Here is a 24,538-nt window from a genome sequence, read left to right as displayed (position 1 = left end):
CTAAATATTGAATGGTAAGGGAATCACAAAACCAGTTTTCTTGCAGAGCAGCTTGCATGGTGGGTGCACTATGAGAACAGCTATTCAACATACCCTGGGTCAAAAGTCTGCACAAACACATCTGAAGTCATCTGCTCTAAGTATGGAGAAAATTAACAGGGAACACTTTGTCATGATTGATCTGACAAATTTTAGAAATTCACACCTAAATTTGGGACAGCCTATCATTCCACAATGAGCTGTGCAAACCTACTCTCAGTCCCCTTGTATTTACATATTTCTATTGATACTGGTGTCATATATAGCTTCTGCCTGCTCCATTCCATTATCCTGCCCTTTGAAACCAGATTGAAAACCAGATCAGGAGGATGCCCAATGATACAACTGCACACCAAGTATCTACCTCCCACCTCCTCCACTAAATTACATTGATCTTCAGCCTGTGTCTCTTCTGTCCACATGAACTATCTCAAATAGGTTTTTACCTACATGCTGAGAACAGTCTCAGTCTGGAGTCCAGACCAGTCCTATCTATCCTAATACTTCAGAAGATTCTTGCCTTTTTTTTCTTAATTAACTTTGAAAGCTCCATTGTGATGTGTTAAAGAGCAAAACTGACCCAATTGTGTTACTATAATGGAATTAAATTTAATGCCCTTTAAAACACCTTTCTTACTAGATCTTAGCAGATCTATTAAGCCATTTTCTAACTAAAGGATGACAGTATGGGAAAATTCTTTCTCAAATCTATTACCACTGAAAAGTTATACACCTTTCTTTACATTTCTATTTATTTTTCTTGTGTCTCCCCAAACATCTTTCTAAAGTATTAAAACTGTAAGGTTTTACTTCCTCAAACAACTGCATTAACTGACATCTTGCAAGGAGATTTTGATGTATGAAGTCAAAATAATAAGGAGTCTATCTTTAGCCTTAAGAAAACAACAGTACATGACAGACAAACAGGGAAAAACTACAGTATTAAGAGTTTGCCAGCTTGGGAACATAAGAATACAAATTCTAATGCTTCAGTAGATTCACATAATTAAGAACTCACTCTTCTACTTAAATATAAAGCTACTTTTTTCCTGTACAAAAGTCCCCCCAGTGACTGGTAACATGCTGCTTTGAGGAACTTTTTTTAATTTTCCATTACAATACCACTGTCTTCAATACAAAAAACTCCCAAGATGCTAAGTACAACACAAGGTGCACAAGAAATACTGACAGAACATTAATTTCCACTTTGACTATGAACATGCCCCGAGTGAACATGCAGTCTGACCTACCTGGAGAGCAGATACCATCAGCATCTAAGATCTCATGGCGCCAGATGGGTTTCCGGGTAGCTGCATCCAGCATTGGCCCCATCACCTTATCAAACGTCTGATTCGTGTAACGCTTCAGTGTACACTTGGCATTCTTGTACACAAGACACCTTCCAAAGCCTAAAATGGAACACAAAACCATCTGCCTAGGAACTCAAAGATCTTGTATAACACATGACCAGGATAAAATCTGAGCTATGGAATATAAAATATTATTTATTAGTTTGATTATTCATTGGCTTGAATATGCATAATGTGTACACGGATACCTGGTGATGCACAACTTAAACATCAGATCATGTACACTACATTTTTTTAGACACTGGACTACAGTCCAATTCTGAACTGGCCCAATCTGCTTCTGTATCTCTGCATCACATAATTTCTCTTGAAATCACTGAATCTCTTGAATAATTTCCTGGTCTCCAGGAAGATGTAACATGGGACTGTAATAGGGTGAGAAGAACACCTCTTCCTTTCATGAGTTCTAAGAAACCTGAACTTTTACTCATGTTTGTGGCTGGCAAAAGCTAGTCTACCAGGAAAGTACTGAGTGTTTAGTATAATCAACCCATTATTCTTCTTTTCCTCACCTGAAATTACAGGTACTGTTATAAAGTAAGTGGGTTTCAGATGAGAAAAGTAGCATCTGTGGAATTTCTCTCCAAGTACAGCAACTAACCATGATACTAAAAACTTTAATCACATTTAGAATTACAGAGAGCGAAGAACAAGGCTTGCCAATAATCCTGCATTACTTTAGTTTATTTGAAAGATGGTTGTGGCCACATACAGTACATCTATATCCTCAGATTATGTCAAGTAATTCCTAACAAGCACCACAGTTCTCCCTGTAAATGTTACCAGTCTAACAGAAAACATTCAGTTTTAAATCATGCCTGTTGTTGTTTTAGAAAAGGAGGCATAAATTAAATGCAGCAGACATTAATGCCAAAGATACATGTCTAGGAATACTATTACTGCTGCCTAGCAACTAGGAGGAAGGGAGTTTGAGGGGGGAAAAAAGTGATGGACGAATCTGATTTTGGCCACCCGAAACTAAAACCAGCTTTATCACTGCACTATGCCAGCTCTCAAAGGAATTTATGGAGAAAAGGGAGAGAAGAGAGACTAAGTTTTCAGGCAACTCTCCTCCAGCCCTCAGCAGCATTAACATGAAGTGCTGAAGAAGTGTGGAGAGAGTGAGAGAGTCTAGACCTACACAAACATGGGTCTCTGTTAGTTAACCTTCCCTTTGGTGCTTATGTACTTTTACTTAAAATACATCGCACCACAAAGTTGGCATTTTTTTTTAAGGAAGCAGGTCATTAATTTAGCTCTGGATAAACACGAAATTATTTTGCTTTAGACCATATTATTATTTTCTCTCAGAAAGTAGGCAATACTGCTACTGCTCCCTCAGAACACCAAGCTCACAAACTGCCTCAGGTTCTATTAATTTCCCAAATACATTCACAAATCTAATTTCATCTATTGCTTTTCTTGCTGTGGAAATAATGAGATCTCTCTGTTAGTCATGAAAAAATGGTCAGGTAAACATCTAAAAAGCAAGCCCAACAGAAAAGATTAACTCATGCCTTATGTTTTTTGTAAACCAAGTATTTACACTTTTTTTATTTGAGGTCAGAAGTTAGCCATTTTTTCTTATAACAGCCAGACTCAGAATTTTATATGCATGTTGGCAACCTCACCACACTATTGTATGCATGGAGTTACAATCTCTAATCATACAGAAAACCAACAAAAGCATTCAAGGCAGTTTGGGAATTCAATTTCTTAACTGAAGATCTCATGCTCATAACTGCAATAAAGGTTATTACTGGATAACACTAGAGAAAACAAGTTTATTAGAATATATATTGGAACACACTGGAGAAGTGGGAAAGAACTGATGGATCTTACCTCTGTCCAAAGAGGCTTTATTTAAGACAAGAGCATCTTCAATATCATAGCCACTGTAGCTCATCACAGCGACTGTGGCATTCTGTCCAGCAGGGAGTTTCTCAAAATCTATCAGTTCTATTGTTTTTGTTTTTACCATTGGCTTTTGTGGATAGGCCAGCAGATACATCAGAGTATCTATCCTGTTTCTTTGATTGTATCCAATAGTACCTGCATGTAAAAGAAAAAAAAAAAAAAAGCAGTGAACATTAGTGAGTTTTACATTATTATATTTAAATAAATATATAAGTAATTTCTTAATTTAAGCTCACAGAAAGAATTATTTATTTTCTCCTGAACAGAGAAAACCTGAGCATCAATATAAAAAGAACAACAACAACAAAAGAAATAAAAGCCATTTGAATAAATACAGATAAGATTTTTTTTTTAATTACAACACTGAATCCTGCAAGTATGAAGTTTGCTTTTATTGTTCTCATAGCCACTGGGCTTGGGTTTTTTTTGTGGAGTTCAATTTGTGTTTCAGAGACCTGATCCAAAATTTCATGAGAATCAACAGCCAGACTATCACTGAGTTAAAGAGAAACTGTGGATCAAGCTCTTAATTTTCAACAACATATTTCCTTCCTTTTTGGACAATAATTAGCTCAACAGCAGCCTGTGTTAGAAAGGGACAAAGTATTAACAAAGCATACCACTAGCAGCAGCCAAGAGTGATTTACTTTCTAAAATTAGAAGCACCATGGATAGAAAGACTACAGTAGAAGTCCACTTCTATATTTGTCTTTTTACATGAAATTAATTTTAAATTTACAGTTCAGAATTCAACCCTTTGTATAGACCTCCCAGCTTGAGACTGAAATTTTTGGCCCTGTCCCATCAGAATGCCAAAGTGTCTCCTGAAATCTGAGGAAAAAATAATTAAGACCCAGCAGGGAAACAAACTGTTGTGTAGCAGAACAAAAGTTAAGGCAATCATATGTTATTGGAGTTAGCTGTACCAGGACTATGCTATGTCTCTAAGCAATTAAGAAATTACAGTCTGAAAAGTTAACACCGATTTAAAGTTTTAAGTGCTAAACATTCTGCAGTACTTTGTCCTTAGGATGTAAGTCTTTCAAAACCTTTCCATTTTGTCCTGCAGTATCAGAGCCTGGCTGCTTTCTTGGAAAGGTCAAGGCAGTCAGCATACAAGGAAGATTCACACGGCCAGGAAGCACATCTAAACATAAACCTGCTCATTGGGGAGGTCAGCTTCACATTTCACATGCACCTACTTGCAATTCCCATTTACATAAAGCGTCTAGAAAATCAAACTCTAAAACCAGGAATTTCCAAAGATTTATCCTGTACTTGGCACTAGGCTCATTCTCCTAAACCACAACAGGTCTACCCTTCCCAGGGACAAGAATGGAGAGAGAGTTCAACAGCTATTCCCTCAAAATGGACTGCTACAGCTGGCCTGGACTTTCTCAGGTTCTAGAAAGCAGATTCAATGACACAGGCACAGAATTTAAAAATGACAAGAAAAATCTGGTACAGCTGACAGGTTTGTCTCTTACTTTAAAGCAGATGTTTTTCTGTCTTTTTCTTGTATAAAGAAATGAATCATCTTTGAACAGTATTTTTTGTCTCCAGTAAGACACAACCCAGTAAGGCCTGGATTCCTCAAGACTGAAGACCTTTGCAGTCCCACCCTCAAGGCCCATCATGAAGGCCTATTTCTGATATACCATATATATATATATATATATATATATATATATACCCTACTATATTTCTGATATACCCTGAGATTTCAGTTAGACTTTGTTCCCACTGTACTTTTGACTCGTCTCCCCTGGTTTTCCCAGTATACAGATAGGAAAATATATTTCCAAATTAAAAACTTAAAACGTTCAGAACATTATTCCCCTCTTCATCTAGAATCTCTGTGCTTTCAGGATAGGTTGCAGTGAAGCTCAGCTTAAATGCTTCACAGATAGGTACATTTTCCTGATGTTGAGAAAAAACTTTCCAAGAGAAAGTCATGCCAAACTTAACTTTCAAACTGCTTGCAATTTTCTTCTCCTCTGATATGCTTTGTTATACCTGCTATGGTTTACTGGTTAGGGATGCTAAGACAGGATGAAGTCTGGAATGCTAGTTTATCTTTTACACTTTAAGGGTGTCCTTTACACCCCAGTAACAATCTGTGGAAGTCCCCTATATATCAAAGATTTCAAATGACACTTTAACATATTTCAGGTAACACAAATTATTTCTCTTCAAGTGTTTTACATATTTCAAAACTGGCATTTTTATCAGAAGTTCAGATAAGCCTAACAGAACTGCTACTGTCTGGGAGCCAGAAGCAACTGATATTACTGAGATTTTGAGCTTAGATAACAAACTATATTCAGGCTATTATTCAGGAGATGAATGCTGTATCAAATGGAAAACATATACATATATATCAATGACAGATATCCTAGCAGGAAAGAAACTTGTTAGAGAGTGATTCCAGAGCACAAACGAAATAAATTAGTCAAAAAATATGCAATGTATCAGGAATATTACGCCTAATTGATAGGATTATTTGTATAACCATTAAATCCTTTCTTTAAATTGGGCTAACCAACCACAGCCTGAAACCACAATCTGCTTATGTAAAATAAAGCAGCAGCTCCCTTCAGAGGACTGGTGTTCTGGGATGAGCCCTCTGTGTGGGCACTGAAATGAAGGAAGTCACTAGCTTTATTTCTGTTTTCTCTCTGAAAGAACAGAGCCCTTGTTTGCTCCAGCCAAACAACCAAGCAAAAGTAACGCATAATTAAAGTTCACCATAACAAACCCTGCTCACAATGACTCACATTTATAATTATCCCACCAGCAAGAACCAATTTTTTTCATTGGTAATTAGCCCTGGTTAAAGCAAAACACACAGGGTTGACCTGGATACAACAAAGATAATTTTCTTGCTTTTCTCAGTACTTGATATATTGTGAATGCACGTGTGCATTCTTTCCTTTTTTCCATTTCCTGACAGTTTTTTTCTCTTTCTTTTCAAGTATAATTTGAGTATCCTTTAGTGTGAAATAATCACTACAAAAGCACTATCTACTGATATTTAGCATAAATGAGGCATTGTTATTCCAATGCTGAAAGTTTTGAGAACTCACCAAAACAGCCAGCTAAAATAAGCATTAATCCAATTCTCTGGTGTATCACTTACAACAACATTAAACTGTACAATCTAAATTAACAAGGATACAGAAATCAATCTACTTGAGCCAAAAGGGCTTTTGCTGCACATGTCAAGAAAAGAATTGCTGTTATTCTGTATTTCCTCTGTTTTCACCATGGATTTTCTATGATGTTGTCATTTTATATGAGCACAAAGCAAGAAAGAAAGAAGTACAGTTTTTAAATGTTAGAAATATTCTTTTCACAGTAGAAAGATTAAGGTGCAGGTTAAAAAGATTATGGGTAAAATATGTGTGTGTGTGTGTGAGCTCATTTCTGCCTCAGCACTTCTGTGCCTACTACCAAGGAGAGGAGAGGTGTCAAAACGAGGTCGTGTTGCATAGCACAAACACTCCTCAAAAAGCAGTGGCAGAACAAACTCCAGCCACAGTGCACTCAGATCCAGCTGTGATGACCAGCAACAGTTGGTTTTGTTTTGAGGTTTGTTTAGATTCTGTGCCCCTAGGCTAGCTGTACAAAATCTGGGAGGACTCTGGCTCTCAGTCCACCAAAGAGCTTTCACAACTGTCAAAACCCCTCCAGCACTCAGTTCCTTGAAGCTATTTATCTTTTCAACTCAATTTTAACACATTCAGCTGGCTGCAGTGCAAGGCAGAGCAGTACATAAACGGCTTTGCTACTTCACAGAAGCAGAGCAGAAAGTACATGATACAGTAACAAGATTTTTTTGTAATATCAAAGTTTTTTTTCATTATAAGCTTTTACAACAAAGCTCTCATCTACCTGTGTCTGGCCCCTCAAATACTTCCTTTTCTTTCAGAGGATAAAGTAATAATCAACACCCAAATCCTCCTTTTCTTAGTCAAGACTTGTGCTATGTCATTTGGGTTGAAGCTGCAACGCACAGTTGTTCTGTGAGTGTACAGCTTGCTTTGTGTACCCACACCATCACTTACACAGCAGCACATGTGCATATGCAATATGGGGGATTACTGGCAGGAAAACTGTATTTTTTCATTTTTCAAATTAGGTATTTACACAGTCACAGATGTACAACATGTAAAACTGACTAGGTTTTTATGTCTTAATGGAATTTAAAAGCTCAGTTTAGAACTATTTCTCTGAGTGTAGAAGCCTTTGATCCTCTTAAGCATTATTTTACCAACACATGAAATGCAAATATTTCATTTGTTTGCAATTGAAAAACAAATTGCAAACAGTTGTAGCTTAAAATTGCAGAAGTACTTAAGACAAAAATATGAGAGTCGTGTATTTTCATTTTAAGTACTTCTGAGATTTTAAGCTATAACTGTTAACCTTGCCCTGAAATGTCAACATTCAACTGAGGTCTTTGCAGCTGCTGTTATATTTACTAACTAACTTCCTCTCAGTCTTACAGTTCAAACTGCAACACGTGGTAAGTAATCTATGCCAAAAGTGAGGGGTTTTAATTCAATTTAATTTTACCGAAATCCAGTTTGGTCATTAAGTGCAGCTCTAGTCCTCCAACAAGATGACTCATACTCAAGGGAGGTATTTTTCAGGACATGTAATGCTCTCCAGAAGAAACATTACTATTTTAGGATCTAACACCTGTCAGGGACACTGGATTACAGACTTTGTTGCAATCTCCGATGTTCATTCTTCACTCGTGCTTTCACACCTCTCCTTAGCTTGATGCTGCTTAAAAAGACTTAAAACAAAAAGACTGTCCAAAGCTGCTGGCACAGCCCTGTGATGTGACCAGAGGGGGTGGGTCAGTGTCGACAAGCACAAGGCTCTCCTCTCCCAGCCTGAACCCTGGGCTCCCTTCACCACTCCAGGTTTTGACAATCACGGGAGTGCCACAGAGGACTTGGACATGAGATTCCCCATGGCAGTGCTGGATGAGGAGCTGCTCTGCAATCTCAGTATGGAGGAAGAAAGCAATAAAGGTGGATGGTAAATTAAAGGTTGAGGTTTGAAGCACTACATTACATCTCTTCACAAAAATAAACAGAAAAAAATATGTGCAATGTTTTAGGAATACCCTCTAGGTCTTTGATCAGTGAGTGCAGAGAAAAATCATCTCTGCCCCTACATATTGCCACGTAGGGTGGCTTTTTTTAAAGCAATTATTACAAAAAGCTTCAGGTGTTTGCAGGTACTTCAGTCAGAGCAAAATAAAGCTCAAGTCATGTGCCAACTTTTAAAATTTACTTTTATCTATCTGCTTATTCTTTGAGTCAGGTGTTTTGTCATAACAAACTGAAACAAAGACTTTTTTTATTGCTCAAGATATTCAATGGCTTTTGTGTTCCTAGCGTCAGCAGGAACGTCAGAGGATTGTATCCAAGGAGCTAAATGTGCAAGACCTAGGGTCAAAGCAGCTGAATACACCAACCTCAGAAAACACAGACAATGAATTGCAAATGACACTCAAAACAAAACGGGGAAAAAAACCTTCACACAGAAAACTACAAAAGAACTCCACAGATACTGAATTGGCTTTCTGTACACACTGATCCTGCTTAACTGTGTGTGGTAACTAACCAAACCTTCTGAGACTAATAGTCATAAAATAGAGACTCAGGGGTGGGGGAAAGATAATGGGATGGGGGAGAACTGTAAGGAAAAAGATTGCATTGCTCCTCTTTCCACCCACCCTCCCTTTTTTTTTTAAATTTAAATGAAGAATATGCATCTTGCTATTTTCTTTTTTCATGTGCTCAACATGATGGTTCAGCACAAGGCAGTTACTTTGCTATTAATTCTGCTGGAGAAGTCTCACAAAAAGTGTAGTGTTTAAGCTTTGAACACACAGCACAAAATAAATGGTTTAGTAAACCTAACTGAAGTGGCAGTTCCTTCATGGGACAGAGTTGTGCTACTGTAGCTCCCAACCTGCAAGTAAGCCATCAATACAAGCCATGAAACCAGCCTGTAGAGCACCAGTGTGAATGCAGCTGTCTGAATTGATGTATGACTGCTCAGGCTCCTCTGCCTTGATCACAGGTCATAGACTTGGACACTTTAATGCTGGTTCCACTGAGTATTAATGAAAGGACCAGAACTTAACTGCAGCAAATTTACAAAACAGTTGTGTTTTAATGACTAGATATGACACTGTCAAATTAAACAATAAGTAATCAGAAAATTAATTTTGTTTCAGTGCTCGCCCTCTTCATCCAAAACGGAAAAAGCAAAAAAATCTAAACTATGGCTGTGGAAAGCATTCAAATTACTAACCACTGTCTTTCACACTTGATTCTTCTTATTCTCCGATGTTGGTGTTAACTATTGATATATTTAAGACACTCAACCAGTCAAAGAAATGCTCCTCAATCTGTGCTCTGCCTCTCTTTGTGAGAACACTTTTTAACTCTTTTTTGTCTGGAAACCCACAGCACATTGCAGCATAAAGAGAAGTACAACCCCACTCTGCCAGTCCTGCAGATATGTCGAAAACTTGGAAGTTGTGATAATTTCCAATAAAACGCAATAGAAAATGCAAAAGTGTCCCAGTTTATTAAAATTTTAAGCATTAAGAACTGCAGATATAGTCTTCATTAAGTAAAACTTACTGGTACTTTTCTCACATTAATCTTACCAAGTTTCAGAGGTAAACTCTTTCTTTTCTCAAATCTAAAGAAGCGCTCTTTTACTGTTCCTAGCAAAGTTTTTATGTGAATCAGGAAAGAAGGAATTTTTGTTTGCCACTTTTGCTACATAGCTTCAAAAACTACATAACACTTCAATAAGGAATAAAAAGTGAAGGCTTACCCATGGCTTGTTTCCCCATGGCACACTGGTAAGTGTTCCTTGGGGACTGGTTGTGGTGAGGATATGGAATCAGACCAGCACATACACCCAGAAGTGTGAAAGGCTCAATCTCCAAATGGGTTGTATCTCTTAAAAGAAAGAAAGAGCACCAAATATGGCAGGCTTGTGAACAAACTACTTCAGTAGAATTTATTTAATTTAGCAGTATCTCATAACACTTCAATTCTGTTCAGGAGAATGTAAGTCAGTAGGACAGCAAAACACAGATTCATGACAGGATTTTTATTTTTATTACAAAAACCCAACAACTTTCTTTTGGTTATAAGTGTTTCCACATGAAAAGAAATGAAGGAGAAATAAATCAGGGTTTACGAAATTCCATAATGGAGGAAAAGCCTCCAGATAAGACAACCTGAGGGAGGCTCAGTAAGACAATAAAACATCAGTTTATACAGCAAGACCCAAAATGCCTTAAGGAATGTTTTCTCATGTAATGAGAGCACTCTGCATCAAACTACTAATCTCAGAGATACAGAAATCCACTGGGGAGATGGAAAAAGGAAGAGCACAACAAATTCAGGGATTAAAATGAACTGTTTTAGTTTTCCAAGGTCAGCTATATCAGTTAAGGAGAAAACATCTATCTCCAAACCAGATCCACTACCATAGGTACATGACATAATACAACACTATTTGAAAAGCTCTGCAAACATTTTGGAAGTGATTACGTAGTTAAAAGACAGTAATGATGAGAAGCAAAAAGACAGAGAAAAGGAGTAAAGATAGAGAGACAATTTGTTCTATCTGGCATGAGCTTCAGAAGAGTCCATGACCAACAAAGACAAATCATAGCATGCACTGGGATGCAAGCGGAGAGACTAATAACTAAGAATGAAGTGTACAGTAAAGCTTGGCTGGAGCAGATATGAATTCAAATCAAGGTAAGTAATTAGGAAGTGGGGAATTACAAAATACAGATGATTGTAACTGAACCTATTCAAAGCCTATCTTTCTTGTCATGGATTTACTACAGAGACCTTGGGCTTAAGCATACATTGCTTCTCCCAGACATCTAAACCCAATGTATGCGCAAAATCTCATCTTTAATCTTTGACTTCTCTTGGAAAACTTTCAGAAGACTTTAATTATTTAAATAAATTAATTTGATTATTTAACTTCAGGATCTTGCCAAGGAAGTGACAGAGAAGTCTTTATCATGGCAACACTCAAAATTGACAGCCAAGCTCTGTAAGCTAAAAAAGACTAAGGAATTACTCACATACACATAGAGACTGAAGACAAGTGCCAGCAGGAACTTTCTAGATAAACAATGTATGTACTACTGAAGAATAATGAAATCTGAAAGCTTAAAAAAATAGACCAGGAAATCCTGAAGATTAAGCCAACAAAAATATCTATCAGTGCTAGAAATAAAGTTTTCTAGCACTGAAAAACCTAAAAATCCTGAAGAACCTAAAAATCACCTGCTGACCAGAGGATAGACACTGCTTTTCTCCACTTGATTAAAAGCCTGTTTTAAGAAAATACTAATGGGAGAATCCAAACTGCAAACTTTCTCAATTGCAAAATGGTCTCAAGAGCCGGTAGCAAACTGGAAGCAGAGACTCATCCCCCATTCTGCAGAACTTCACATAACTGGTGACACTTTTCAAACAACAAAACCAGAAGCCTGACACTTACTGATAATGAAGTTTGCAGATTTCTTCAGAGGGTACAAGTGCATGGAAATAGATACACATTTGGATTTAGGGTATTCAACAAATGTCTTCTTCCAGTGAGGTCAATACTAATTCCAAACCAAAGATGATGCAATATACACAGATCCTACTACCTTGTGAACTACTCCAGAGTGCTGATGGGAGACCTTCAAACTTTACAGGGCAGTTAAATTTCTGCAGGTCAGAAATGCCACTGCCTGAACCAGGCCCAAGAAAGGACAGGCAACCTCATGAGTTTGAAAAGTGGAGTTACTAATGTGTAAGGAAGAAACTGAATGCATTAGAGTCAAGTACTCCAAAGAAAACCCCTCTAGTTGGATTGGAAAGATAAAGAGAGGATACTGTAGATGTAAGAAGCCTGTATTATCTGGGATACTTCAGACAGTGGGCTGTATCAGTGGCATTACCAGAACAAGCTGTACCAACATGGTCACACCATTTAAAATGCAAGATGATAATTTGGGGAATGGGGTTACACAACTCAGCTATTCACGATGTAGGGAGCATCTTTACCAAATACAAGGAGGAATGTGCTCATGCAATGCAAGCTCAGATACTTATGGCACTGTTAGCCACTGTTAGCACTGAAGCCATCTCAAAACCATTGATGGACAGTACAAGAATCTTCTGAGCTTCCTGGGAGATGCTGAGGAGTCCTTTCCTCATACTGGTCCACTGGAAGTTCACTTTCTCCTCCACTTTTAGACTAAACAATGATTTCATGTGATACATTCCATTAACCTTTCTAGCTGAGTCAGTTGTCCTGTAACTTAAATTTTCAGCTCTGGTGCTTTATGGAAGCTATTTAATTTTGGCACAAATGACAGCAATTGTGTGTGCTCTTCTTTGTTCATGTACACAGAACTCAGTCAAGAGCATGCAAGAGTAATCTCTTAAAGTGATAAAGTCTTCAAAAGCCTGGGTATGAGCAATGCAATTTAATTAGCAGAGTTAATGCATTATATTTATCAAAGGTTAAAAATAATTGAAGAGGTCACCCAGCTCCTCTGAAATCAATGATGTATATCTATTAGCTTGCAGGAGTACTTGACTGGGACAGATTATTTAGAAAAAGAATTTTCTACTGATCAAAATTTTCTACTTATCATCCACAGAGATAACTTCTAGCATTTCATATTCAGGCTTCAGTTTACAGGATATTGTCAGAGAAACATCAAAAAACAGTAAAAAGATAGGAGGACTTAAAGATTTAAAATAATCCTTCCTTTAATGTGGGCTATTTAATCACAGTCAGAAGACACGAGTAAAAAAAAAAAAATGCAGCAAGTCCTTGAAATATGTTGAAAACGTAACAGATCTGGAAATTTCTCTGAATTAAAATTGCATGTCAAAAATGGTTTTAAGATGTGAGGTAAAGAATACACAGAATGATGCTGACATTTTTATTGGGGCCAATTATACATCCAAAAGTTAAAGGGAAGGTCTCCTTCCAGCACTCCACTTACTGTAAGGTGGATGTCTAGGGTTCCTTTATAGCCAGAAAAGAAATTTCCAAACAATCACGATATGCTAAGATAATCAAATAACATGTGGAACCATTTGCCTTCTGGATACCTATTGGATAAGATTATTTATGATGAGCAGCCCAATGATCAGAACAAAGAAAAGAGCCACATCCAGAGAAAGAAAGGATATACCCTTAAGTATTTAATATTTTTGAGAGTTAGTAGCAGAAAACAACTCTCCCAAAATCTGAACCATTTTTAGTAACTTCCCATGGATAACTTAGGATGTGTGCAGACAGATTTCTATCTTTAGCTTTCATCTGGAGTAGTTTCAACCATTAGCAAGGGAGCAATGTGTACATGTGAAAACAGTAACATTATTTATATGTTTGCATTTCAGAGAGTTAACCTATGAAAGTTTTTCCTGTACTAGTTACTGAATGCATACTTACTTATTGATTGTATTTTCATACAGGGCAATGTTACAGTCATTTTCTTCATTCACATCCAAATATTCGACAAGGCCTTCATGCAAGAAGTCTTCAAAATTCCTATAGATAAATTAAAAATTACACTGAAAGTACTGACCTTATATTTCTGCAAATATGAAATACTTGGTACATATATTAAAGGAATGCAACGTGTAAAGCTAAACCAGATAAATTCTTCTACATGTAAAGTTCTGTGCATATTACATATTGAAGAAAAATGTGGTTTTTTTAATTAATCCTGTTGCCCATTCATTGCTTCACAGTCTGACAGATGAATGTTACTTACTTGAACACCTAAATAAAATCTTCCCATATGTACTCATCATCACTGTAAATGTAGGCAAATATAATAATAATCACACATGTTTTTATGATAGTTTTGTGAAATTTAATTAGCGCTGAATTTAAATGTTTTTGTGTTAGTGTAGGTTTTCTAAAAAATACATTAACTAAGAATCTGCAAGGACTTTCAAAAACTCTGAATATGCCCAGTTTAGGGTGGTTGATACTCCTGTGAGGTGTTTGATTTTTCAGTCAGGAGGATGATACTGCTTCAAACCTTCCACTTGCAGAAAGATGAGGCTGTGAGATGTTTTTATTCTGTATACTCCCCAAATCTCACAGCAGTAACAAAGTAAGAACAACAGCCTGTCTTTGACTTTAAACAGAAAATCTCCAGTACAAAGATTATGAATTTAAATAGGAGAGCAGACTTCTCTAATTAGTTAACCCCAAGACTGTGAAATATTGACTGACTGAACTATCTCCACACAGTATTTACTTAGTGAAGATGTAATGAATGGTGTACCTGTAGCCCTGAGCCAGTTCTTCCATATGCTTGTTTGTGACTGCAGGTTTTTGCTTCTTGACAATTATGTAAGGCCTGAAATTAAAAAAAAAAAAAAATTATAGCAAATACTTAGGCAGTACTGTTCTTAAAATTTATCAGCCTTTAACTGATAACCACATAAATAAAATCAATAACTATTCAGACCTTAGCTTGATACAACTTAAAATGTGTATCAGAAAAAGCAAGACTTAAATTTTGAGGTGAAAGCCATTTTTTCTCCTTTAAATCATTCAACTAAAATTTTGTAAGTTTTACCTACAGATTTTGATGATGGCTTTACAAGGTTTGAGCTTTCTCAAACTAAAAAGCTAAGAACAGCATTTAGTACCGTGGTTATTGCAGGGATTTTAGAGAACACTAAGTGAACAGTTTGTGCTCAAGTGTCCACATGCAGGGCTGCATTTTGCAATTGCCTAGAGGCTGTAAAGTACAGACATTTACTGTGGGTGATCTCTGATGAATCCATAAATTTCAATAGCACATGGATCTCTGAAGGCTTCCCTACCACACAAAAACACTGACACAAAGGATGGCATGCAAGAAGGCAACGTCAAGGGCTGTTGCTATTTGGACAAGTTGCTTTGATAAAGAGCAGCAAATAGCTACAAGATACTTGTGGAGTCCCCTCTGGAGTCCAAATAACTGTTAGAAGACTAATTAGCACTTTTAAATGGTTAATAAGGATACCTGAACAATTGCAGGGTGAGGGGTGCCTCAAAGCAAACTTGGTAAAGCCTTGCAAATCTACATTATTTCTCTTGCTTTTATTTTAAAAATGGGAAGCTTTACTGCCATCTCCCAAACTACACAGATTAGCCCTGGCTGGAAAAGTGATTTCTCTGCCACTGAATATGGCCCTACTCAGGATCTCTTGACCAGGTACAATTAATTGATGGTTTGTGCATTTACTATTTTAGAGCCTCGGACATGCCTCAGACTGCATTCAACATGCTCTGAGATTCAATTAATGAACAAAGCAGAATGCCACCAGTATTTGTGACTGCTGCTTTGGTGAACACAGAATATGCACACAGCCAGTCAATGCTAAAACAGGGATATATTCATTAACCCATTCTGCCTCTCCCAGCCTCTGCCTGTTTTGACTGAGGGCTATTTAAGGAGAAAAGAGATGCTCAAGTCTTACTGAATTTGCTTAAATCTCTTCCCATGAAAGTCTTAGCCCAGTGCATAGAAGTTTATAGCCAGCTCAGTAGTGAGGTAATACTGATGAGAAGTTTACCTGCACAATCTCCCTCCATCAGAGGAAATGTAGACACATCTGTCAGACAGGTTTGTGGAGATGGAAACGAACTCGTTGATATAACCCGCTCGACGCAAGATCCGAAAGGTGTTGACTAATTTCTGGTGATCACGTATGACACCAAGGATGTTACCTGGTCAGAGAGAGAATAAATACCCCTTTGCACATCCAAAGCTATTTACAAATTCTGATCATGTGTGGCATGTGTGGAAGTACTTCCTGCTTCTTGTAAATAATGAGTTGTAAAATCTCTCTTCTCTAACATGAATAAGAACCAGCTCTTTTTTCCTCTCAATTCAAAATTATCAGGATTTCACAAGTCATCTACCTGCATGCTTCCAAAGAGCCCAAGAAACCAAATGGTGTGGTTCTTCCAGCCTTCTTCAAGTATGTTTCTGCTCAGGTGCCCGTTCATCAGTTGGTGCACAAGTTAACAACTCTGAAGTCTGCAATTTCACCTGCACTGAAATGGATTCAAGTTTTCCAAGAACAGACCAAGGAACAGCCCTGCTGCCTTGTCAGAAATTTTAAAGTCCTGATATTTTAATGTAAGTGATCACTCACAACAGTATTAGAATTTCTCTTTTAGGTACTTAGCTCAACTCAGCTATCTTAGGACACTTCAGCTCATACTTTAATATTCTGATGCATAATAAACAAACAGAGTAAAATTCATTTCAAGAGTCACCTGACCAAATTTTAATATATAAAATTTATATTAAAAATATATTTTTTAATATATAAACATCTATGCTCACATTTTTAAAACTTTAAAGGAGAAGACAAAGGATGATAGTTTAGGGAGGTTTTAAGACAACAGAAGGGTCTTTACAGCTTTAAAGAATTTGTACTTAACAGACTATGTGCCTTCTTAAGTCATGAGTTTAAATCAGAATCAAGTCAGCTATCCACAAGTTTGAATTTTTTATGGATTTAACCCACAAACTAGTGGATTCAACAGTAACTTGGCTTGTCCCACTTAGTACTAGTTTATCTACATTTGGGAACAGACTATCTTGTTCTGTACTCTGAACTGAGCTTGTCAAGAAAGAATATTTTGCCTCTGCACTCCCCTTTTGACCATAAGACAGAAGAGAGTGCATGTGGTTTCACTGAACCTTATCTTCAACACACTGCCAGTGAAAAGCAGAGCAAAGATGTAGTTTAGTCAAGTGTTGCTTTTATGTTACCAGGAAAAGGCAGGGTTGAAGAACAACTGCTGCTTAATTCAAGGGTAAATGGAAAACTTACTCATGGTGACAGACATTACAGATTAGTCCCTGGAAGTGGATGCTACTGACAAAAGGCTGTTTTGAAATCACAGTCAAAAATGTCAGTATTTTGAAATATGATACCTGTTGTTTTAGAAACCTAGATCAGTTGTAAAAGAAATATAAACATGCAAATGCAAAGCACGTGTGCCAAATCATCCCTTTAACAAGACAGGCCTGGTTTCCATGGTCTAATTTTTCTCATCACACACAAAGCAAGATGGCCCTTCAAAGGTATTTGTTAAGAGAATAGCATTGCTAAACTTCACAAACAATATTCTGATGTTTCCTTCCTGTTTTTAAAGGCTCTTTAAAATGCACAAATATATATAAAACATATAAAGATAACAGAAAAATAAATGCTTTCTGTATAGGATTTTGTAAATTTATTACAGTATTACATATTACAAATTGAAGTTATTTTCTTTTAAAAGAATCTTATGAATGGCACCTCCTTTGGCCAATAGCTTAAACGCAAACAAACCTCTAGTTGAATGTACATATTTTTGTGCCTATTTATGCAAGTGAGCTTAAAAACAGGGCTGAAATTTGAGAAAGCTTCAGTTTCCCAGCTACACACATCTGCAGTCAGAGTTCTGAAGAAACAACTTCATGAAACTAAGGGCCATCATCTGGCCCATCTACTTTGCCCAACCCTATCAAAATATTTACAGAGGAAATTATTTGCACGTGGAAAGCAGCATCTGCTGTTGACTGTGATCCAAGAACTACTGGAGGGTTTCTGAAGCCTAACTCTCCATCAGCAACAAATCAGAGTCAAGACTGCTGAAAAGTAACATACCATTAAGAAAAACCAGGAACACATTTGGGTATGAAAGTTCTTCACCACAGAGCAAGTTGACATCTTCAACTCCAAGATTACTGGCTAATTTAATAATTGGGCCATCTTCCATATCCGTAGTAATGTGAGTCATGAGGGCAAGGTTTTTAACCAAACCACAGGCCTAGGAAAAAACAAAAACAAAACCCACTAATTTTATCCCTTCTCTTTCTATGTGTTAATATCATATTTTCCTCTCCAAACTGTATTTATGATTGTCAGGAACAAAAAGATGACAAAGTGAAAGAAATTAAACAAACTAATTACCCTGAAATTTTGGAGGGGAAAAAAAAAGAATATTCTATATCACACTGAAATGTAGTGTTTTAGCATTTACAAGCTAATAAAAAATATAGGCGCTGAAATAAATTTTAAGTTAACCAACCAAGTATAACCCTGTACCTAACCAACCAACTATAACCCCAGCTGCTCAGCAACATAATGGAAACACAAAATCAATCAATTTATGAATTTTACACGTATCCTTTATGTTCTAGCACAAACATTAATATTGTTAAATGAAAAAGTATTTTACACAGTGTAACTTTACTTCAGCTGCCTAGTAAGACTAGTTCATATTGACTTATCCAGAAAGTTCATTGTTCTCGCCCCAGAGTTATCTTCAATTCAGAAAAAAAAAAAAAAAAAAGAAAGAAAAGGAAAGCCAAACAAATCAAAAAGACTGTCAGAATCAATTCTTTGACTGAAATATGTACAAAGATATTTTTCTTCCTCAAGCTGATGGCTAAAGAAATGCTGCTACATGTTTCCAGAAACACTGTAGCTTGATGCTGCAACTTCAAAACAGAATGTTTATTACAGAACAAAGGGAGAGGGGTTTAGGACTCCTCTCTTTCTGCTCTCACCAAAAGAGGGCAAGTAGTTACACTGCAAAAATGGGACCTGTTCATGTCATTTTCATATAGCCAAATGAGTTCAGAACTGTTTCAAGACCGTCTATGCAGGAGAAAAAAGGCAATATAGTAAGGAGAACCAGGACATAAACAGGTAGGATATAAGAAGTCACACAAGTTGTGCTACCAGACTGAGGATAATTTATCTCTGCAGAAACCTCCTCTTCAGAATTATTCCTCTGATGGAGGACCATCTGCTTCAAATTAAAGACTGCCTCCATTTGTCAGGACAAGAAACACAGAAAGCAAAATAGAAATTCCTCACCTCTCCTTCAGGAGTGTCAGAAGGGCAGAGCATGCCCCACTGAGATGGCTGTAGCGATCGAGGACCACTGACTTTCCTTGTCTTTTCAAATTGAGAGGAGATCCTGGTCATCATTCCCAGAGCAGATATGTAAGACAAGCGGGACAAGACTTGTGTCACACCTTGCCGGTCCATCTTGAATCTCTTCAGAGACCAATTTCCCTGCAGAATAAAATCATTGTTTCAAAAGAATTTGTGCAGTTCATCCTTGCCTTGACTTTTTCCAGATCTAGATAGAACAATATCTGAGGAGCTTTGCAAAACAAATGTTGCCCATTTATATAAACCAAGTTTCTAACTGCCTATGTGCCTATAAATTCTTACTTACAGAATATCTGTATTAAGTATTAAAGAGAAGCTGAAACAAAAGGACTGCTCTTTCAGATGAGAGGGTACTTTTGCTAATACATATTCCATCACAAAAATAGTCTTTTTCATCTCTCCCTCACAGGTAAATCAATACTCAAATTTAGCTAAATTAAATTATTTTGGTTTTGTTTTATAGATTTTTAAAAATATTTTAAAAAGAAAAAAAGGTCTTTGGAGTGATATAACACTTTTACAATAGATCCCACAAGCTTTCAGTTTTGCCTTTTCCATGATTTTTTACTTTTGTAGGAAACACAGACATTTATGCTGGAGAAGTCTGACATTAAAGCCCTCTGTACTTTTTTGAAGCCTTTTGTTTCTGGAATCCAGAGGAAAAAAGCTCACTGATGTGTCTTCCCAGAGAAGAGTGTGTGTGTGGGAGGAGTAGGTCTTCCCAACTTCCATTTGGTTTACACCTAATATGACATGCAAGATCCATGCACATCTCAGAGGTTTTCTGTTTCAGGACTGTCACAGGCACTCTCACTTTGAGGAGAACAGAGGCACTCACAGCATGTTCTTGGACACAAATATGTGTCCATGCCAAGCAGATTTAATAATCTCTACCGCAATACTGAAATTTGGTGCTACAATTTTTGCCTCCGTGACATTTACTCCATATCCAGTTCTCAGCACCTGAGACAGTGGATACAACAAGTTTCTCCCTGAAATACTATTTACTGTAGGCACCACATTACTGGTCAGTCCAAAGATAACATTTTCCCAAGGACTACCTTCAGCTAATTCTTGAACCCTTTTTGGCAAACTAAGCTCACTGATAAAAAATAATTTGAAGCTCGCTTGCTGTACTACACCAAAACCCTTTTAGAGGGTGATTTGCTTGGCTTTTTTATTTCTACTTTTAACAGCACAATCCCATTCAGTGATCCACAGGAAGAAAACACCATCCATATGAATGGTTTTGTTATTTGCTTCCAGTGGAGACTATCAAATAGCCTCAAATTTGTAATAGCAAGTGGGAAGATATCATGCCCAAGGGCAAGTCAGTCAAAAGAAACCTGTTCATTTGTTTAGCATCTTTGGGAAGGGTTCACTCACTGACCATTCTGTAAAGACTGGGAGTTATGGGAGTGTAAGTGGAAGAAAGCAATAAATCAGTAGTTTTTCTTCACACTAGAAAGTATTGCATCTGTAGGCTAAATAAGTATGTGGCTTCTCCTTTGCTGCCTAGAAAAGTCTAAAATCAAAAAAACTGAGAAAAAGTGGAAGTAAAAATGCTACCTGAAGAAGTCATACAAAATATTCTCTGTGCTTTGGAAGGGACAGATTGGATCCTCCAAAAGTTGTCCACAAAAAAGAAAATCAAAAGGGGCCAGGGCAGTTGTGAGACCACCTGCATTGAGACTATCCTATTAAGAACTCTTGTGAAAGGGAAGTTGCTCCCTCAGTGACATCAGGTGATTCTTCTGATGCTGAAATGTCCATAGGCTTGTGGCACTACTGCTTGCCCAACCTTCTCTTCTGGGGTTTTCCAGGGTAAGGAGAGGACCTGTAGCAAATACCACTGAGCACCACTGTATGGCTGAGGCAGTAGGACTATGAATTCTTTTGCATTCTACTGGTGTAATTATGAATCTGCTCAGTTATTTCATGCTCTTTGAGACTATCATTGAAGCATTCTGGTGAGATTGGAGATTGTCATTTCCAAGAATGATTGTTATGGTATTTGCTTAATCTCTTGAATGGTGTGCACTGGGCATTGTTCCTGAGAAATTATTTTTCAGTGCTTAAGAGCAGATGGTGTTTAACTGCTTATGTGGCAGTAAAAAAAAAAAGTCTAAAGACAGAGGAAGAACGAAGACTTTACTGAAAATGGACTGAATATTTGCAGATTTATCTCTGTCAGTCCAAATGGAAAAACTGGCACAAGCTAGAAGAAAGCACTAGCATTTAGAGAAACAAATCTGTCAATCGTTTTGGTTTCGTGTACTGTGGAGATTTAACTACATTTGAGGCACTCATAAAATTAAACAGTGATAAGCTTTAACACTGGGATTTGTAAGTTACAGACTGTTGGTCATTTTGGATGCAATATGTGGAATTAATTTGTTTACAAGAACCAAAGAAAAACCTCAGTTTCACGCTAGGCAGAAAAGCCCTCTCAAGAGCACCAAAGACTAAAAATTAAGTTCCACAATTTTTACCAGCTCCTAAAATACTTAAGACTAACCTAATTTCTTTTTTAAATTATGCATTTCAGTCTTTTACATGCTACTAGCTGGATTTCAGGAGCAATCTCACAAATTGCTCTTGCAAATCTGAGGTGAAAGACAAAGTTAGTAGCTATTATTGATCTTGTCCACTGGCATGAAGGAATGTATCTGTTCCAGCAGAAGACAGAAACAGGCTAAAATCCAACCAAGACAAATATTTAAAGGGTAATTATCAGTGTTTTTTTTAATATTATGGCATGCAGCAGATTTCCCTGTTACATAGATCACTACCATTAGCAGAGAAGTACCAACTTCTCTGCTGCAAATTTGTTCATTCCAGCAACTTCAAAATAAAAAGGCACTACCCTCAAAGAGCTCAAAATGGAGGTTGAGGGGATTTTTTTCCCTCCTGCTCATGATGTTTTCCTGCTGTTTTTCAAAAATCTTTTGTACAAATGATGTAACCTGACCCCAGCTAAATCCAGATAATAAAAAACCACAGAGTCAAGTAAAACCTAGAAGACAGTTAGGTGGATAAATACAACCATGATCTCTATTTTAAATTTGCCTGTTTCTACCATTCCTTCTCAAAAACTAAAACATCAGTTTGAAATAAAAGATGCTGAATGATTATTGATTCTTACATGAATTCCAAATGCCCTGTCCGTGACAGAGTTTTGCAATTTTAATCTATAAAAAACACGAAATAGATCTGCTTTTCAGACCAAAACCAGAAGATTCACCAAAAATAAATGTACACATTTCCATCATTCACTATGGTGGAAAGGCTCTGTATGCTAGAATGAGAACAGGAATACTCACTGTGGAGATGGCATTGACCATGCCGTTGGTGATCTGGTCCTGCCGCATGTGCTTCACCACATCAAACTGAGCTGCACGCTGCTTGGGGATCACCTGGTCAGCAATCTTCTTCAGCTCAGAGTTAAACTTTTTGAACAAATCTTCAAACAGAAGAGAAAGAAGCTGGAAATACAAAATGATAAAGGGAAAAATTATACTTCTTCAAGTCTAGGAAATGGGAAAGAGAGGGGAGTCACGTGTTCAACATTTCTACCTTGCTACTTCTCAGTTAAAATATCAATTTTCTGTTTCACAAATGATAATTTTATCATAAGTCTTTTGCCTTGTTACATTATTAGAGAACTTGTAATAGAAACTAAGTAGAATGGTCTCAGTTTATGCACTTATTCCCTTTTTTGCTTTAATCTTTCCTTCACAATATTTTAGCACAGCCATACTTCTCCATGCTATCCAACTATTTTCCCGATCTATTACACTACAATCCAGCTGATTTACTTCCTCCTCCCTAAAGTTACAAACTCTTCTGAAGATTTAATACCCTAACTGTACAACACTGCATTACACACAAGATTTGGAGGCAAGACTGGTTTTCACCCTAATACATATCTCAGGTTTCATAGACAGCCTCCTTACTCATACACACTTTTTTTATCCTGATACTTTCTGCCAATCACAATCTGTGGAAAACTAATTACTCCCACAGAGAGTTCACCTGTGGATGTTAAAATCTGTCACTGCTTTCTAGAACTGCTACTATCTGGAAAGTGCAATACTCTTCACAGGTCTCCCTTAAAAAACACAAGCCAACAACCCAGAAAGTCTACAGTTTAGGCAATAAAGCTACTTATCTCAGCTGAATAAGGAAAAAAATCCAAACAATCAATCCAAAATGAACCCAGCAACAGAACCACTCAATAGTGTTGCATTTTAACACAATTATTTCCTGTATATTAATTGCTTCTTAAAATAGCCATAAAAAGAAAAGGCTACCAAAGCTGTAATCTGACTCCAATCTGTTTTGTTCCTGCAGTTTGTTCAGCCTCTCCTTGCAACAGCAATAGTTTTCCAAAACATTTAAATCTGCACCTCATTAGACATTTTAAGTGCTCAAAACAATTAGCTTTGCAAGCAAGCAGTGTAAACTCTAAAGCCCGGCACTCCTGTCCTGGGACTTGAGTCTACAACAGCTCCAAATGTCAGAAGAACAAAAATGCAGCTGCTATCAGTGCCAGAAATGGTAGTTCCCAACGTATAAAGCACCTGGTGTAGAACAAGCTATGTGTTAATCCGTCACAAGCTAAGACATTCTGGAGTAATTTGTACCATGCAATTTTTGTGTATGCAGAATTAAACTGTATTTTAACTGTCTCCATGAAACATAGTCCCCACTTCTCCTTAACTTCTGGAAACAAGAAACTAAACCACACTCATTTCTCTCTCCCTAGGATGGGCTACTAGCTTTCATTTCCTTTCCCCTACGACATGCTCCAGCTGGGCTGACCAAATCAATTTTCAAATGACACTGTAAAGCTGGTGACAACACACACTGCATACTAACCCTTGACAGAAGTGGAATCCCATTGCCACTCTGGACAGACAGGTTTTATAGACCCAACATTGGAATGAGAGGAAGGTGCTGCAGAGCCTCTTCCTTTCTGACGTTTGTAATACCATTAGCAGTTCAAAATGATACTCCCTAACCACTGTCACAAGAAATCCAGTCACCTGCAACTCACCTGCAACATCACAGTTAATTTAAATTAGATTTCCACCAGAAATAAAAACAACTTTTATGAGGCATTGTATTAGGAAGGAAAACACACTGGAGTCCCCAGAA

The 24,538-nt window shown here is 37.2% G+C and overlaps 1 protein-coding gene across 4 annotated transcripts in view; it reads right to left on the bottom strand.

Annotated features, from left to right (window-relative positions):
* The window catches only part of POLR3B (RNA polymerase III subunit B), a 71,492-nt gene that overhangs the window by 24,005 nt on the left and 22,949 nt on the right, over positions 1-24,538 (bottom strand). For all 4 annotated transcript variants that reach the window (XM_085569525.1, XM_085569526.1, XM_021535985.3 and 1 more), the window contains exons 13-21: positions 22,702-22,863; positions 19,298-19,498; positions 18,080-18,242; positions 15,986-16,139; positions 14,704-14,778; positions 13,857-13,955; positions 10,200-10,327; positions 3,252-3,461; positions 1,290-1,448 (exon numbers count right to left, since the gene is read on the bottom strand). In XM_085569525.1, coding sequence (XP_085425651.1) covers positions 1,290-1,448; positions 3,252-3,461; positions 10,200-10,327; positions 13,857-13,955; positions 14,704-14,778; positions 15,986-16,139; positions 18,080-18,242; positions 19,298-19,498; positions 22,702-22,863 — 1,351 coding nt within the window. The remainder of the gene's footprint in view (positions 1-1,289; positions 1,449-3,251; positions 3,462-10,199; positions 10,328-13,856; positions 13,956-14,703; positions 14,779-15,985; positions 16,140-18,079; positions 18,243-19,297; positions 19,499-22,701; positions 22,864-24,538) is intronic.

This window comes from Lonchura striata, chromosome 1A (assembly GCF_050655825.1).
Source record: "Lonchura striata isolate lonStrDom1 chromosome 1A, ASM5065582v1, whole genome shotgun sequence".
NCBI lineage: Eukaryota > Metazoa > Chordata > Aves > Passeriformes > Estrildidae > Lonchura > Lonchura striata.
Note: the sequence above shows the minus strand (reverse complement) of the source record. Positions and strands in the feature narration are given on the sequence as shown.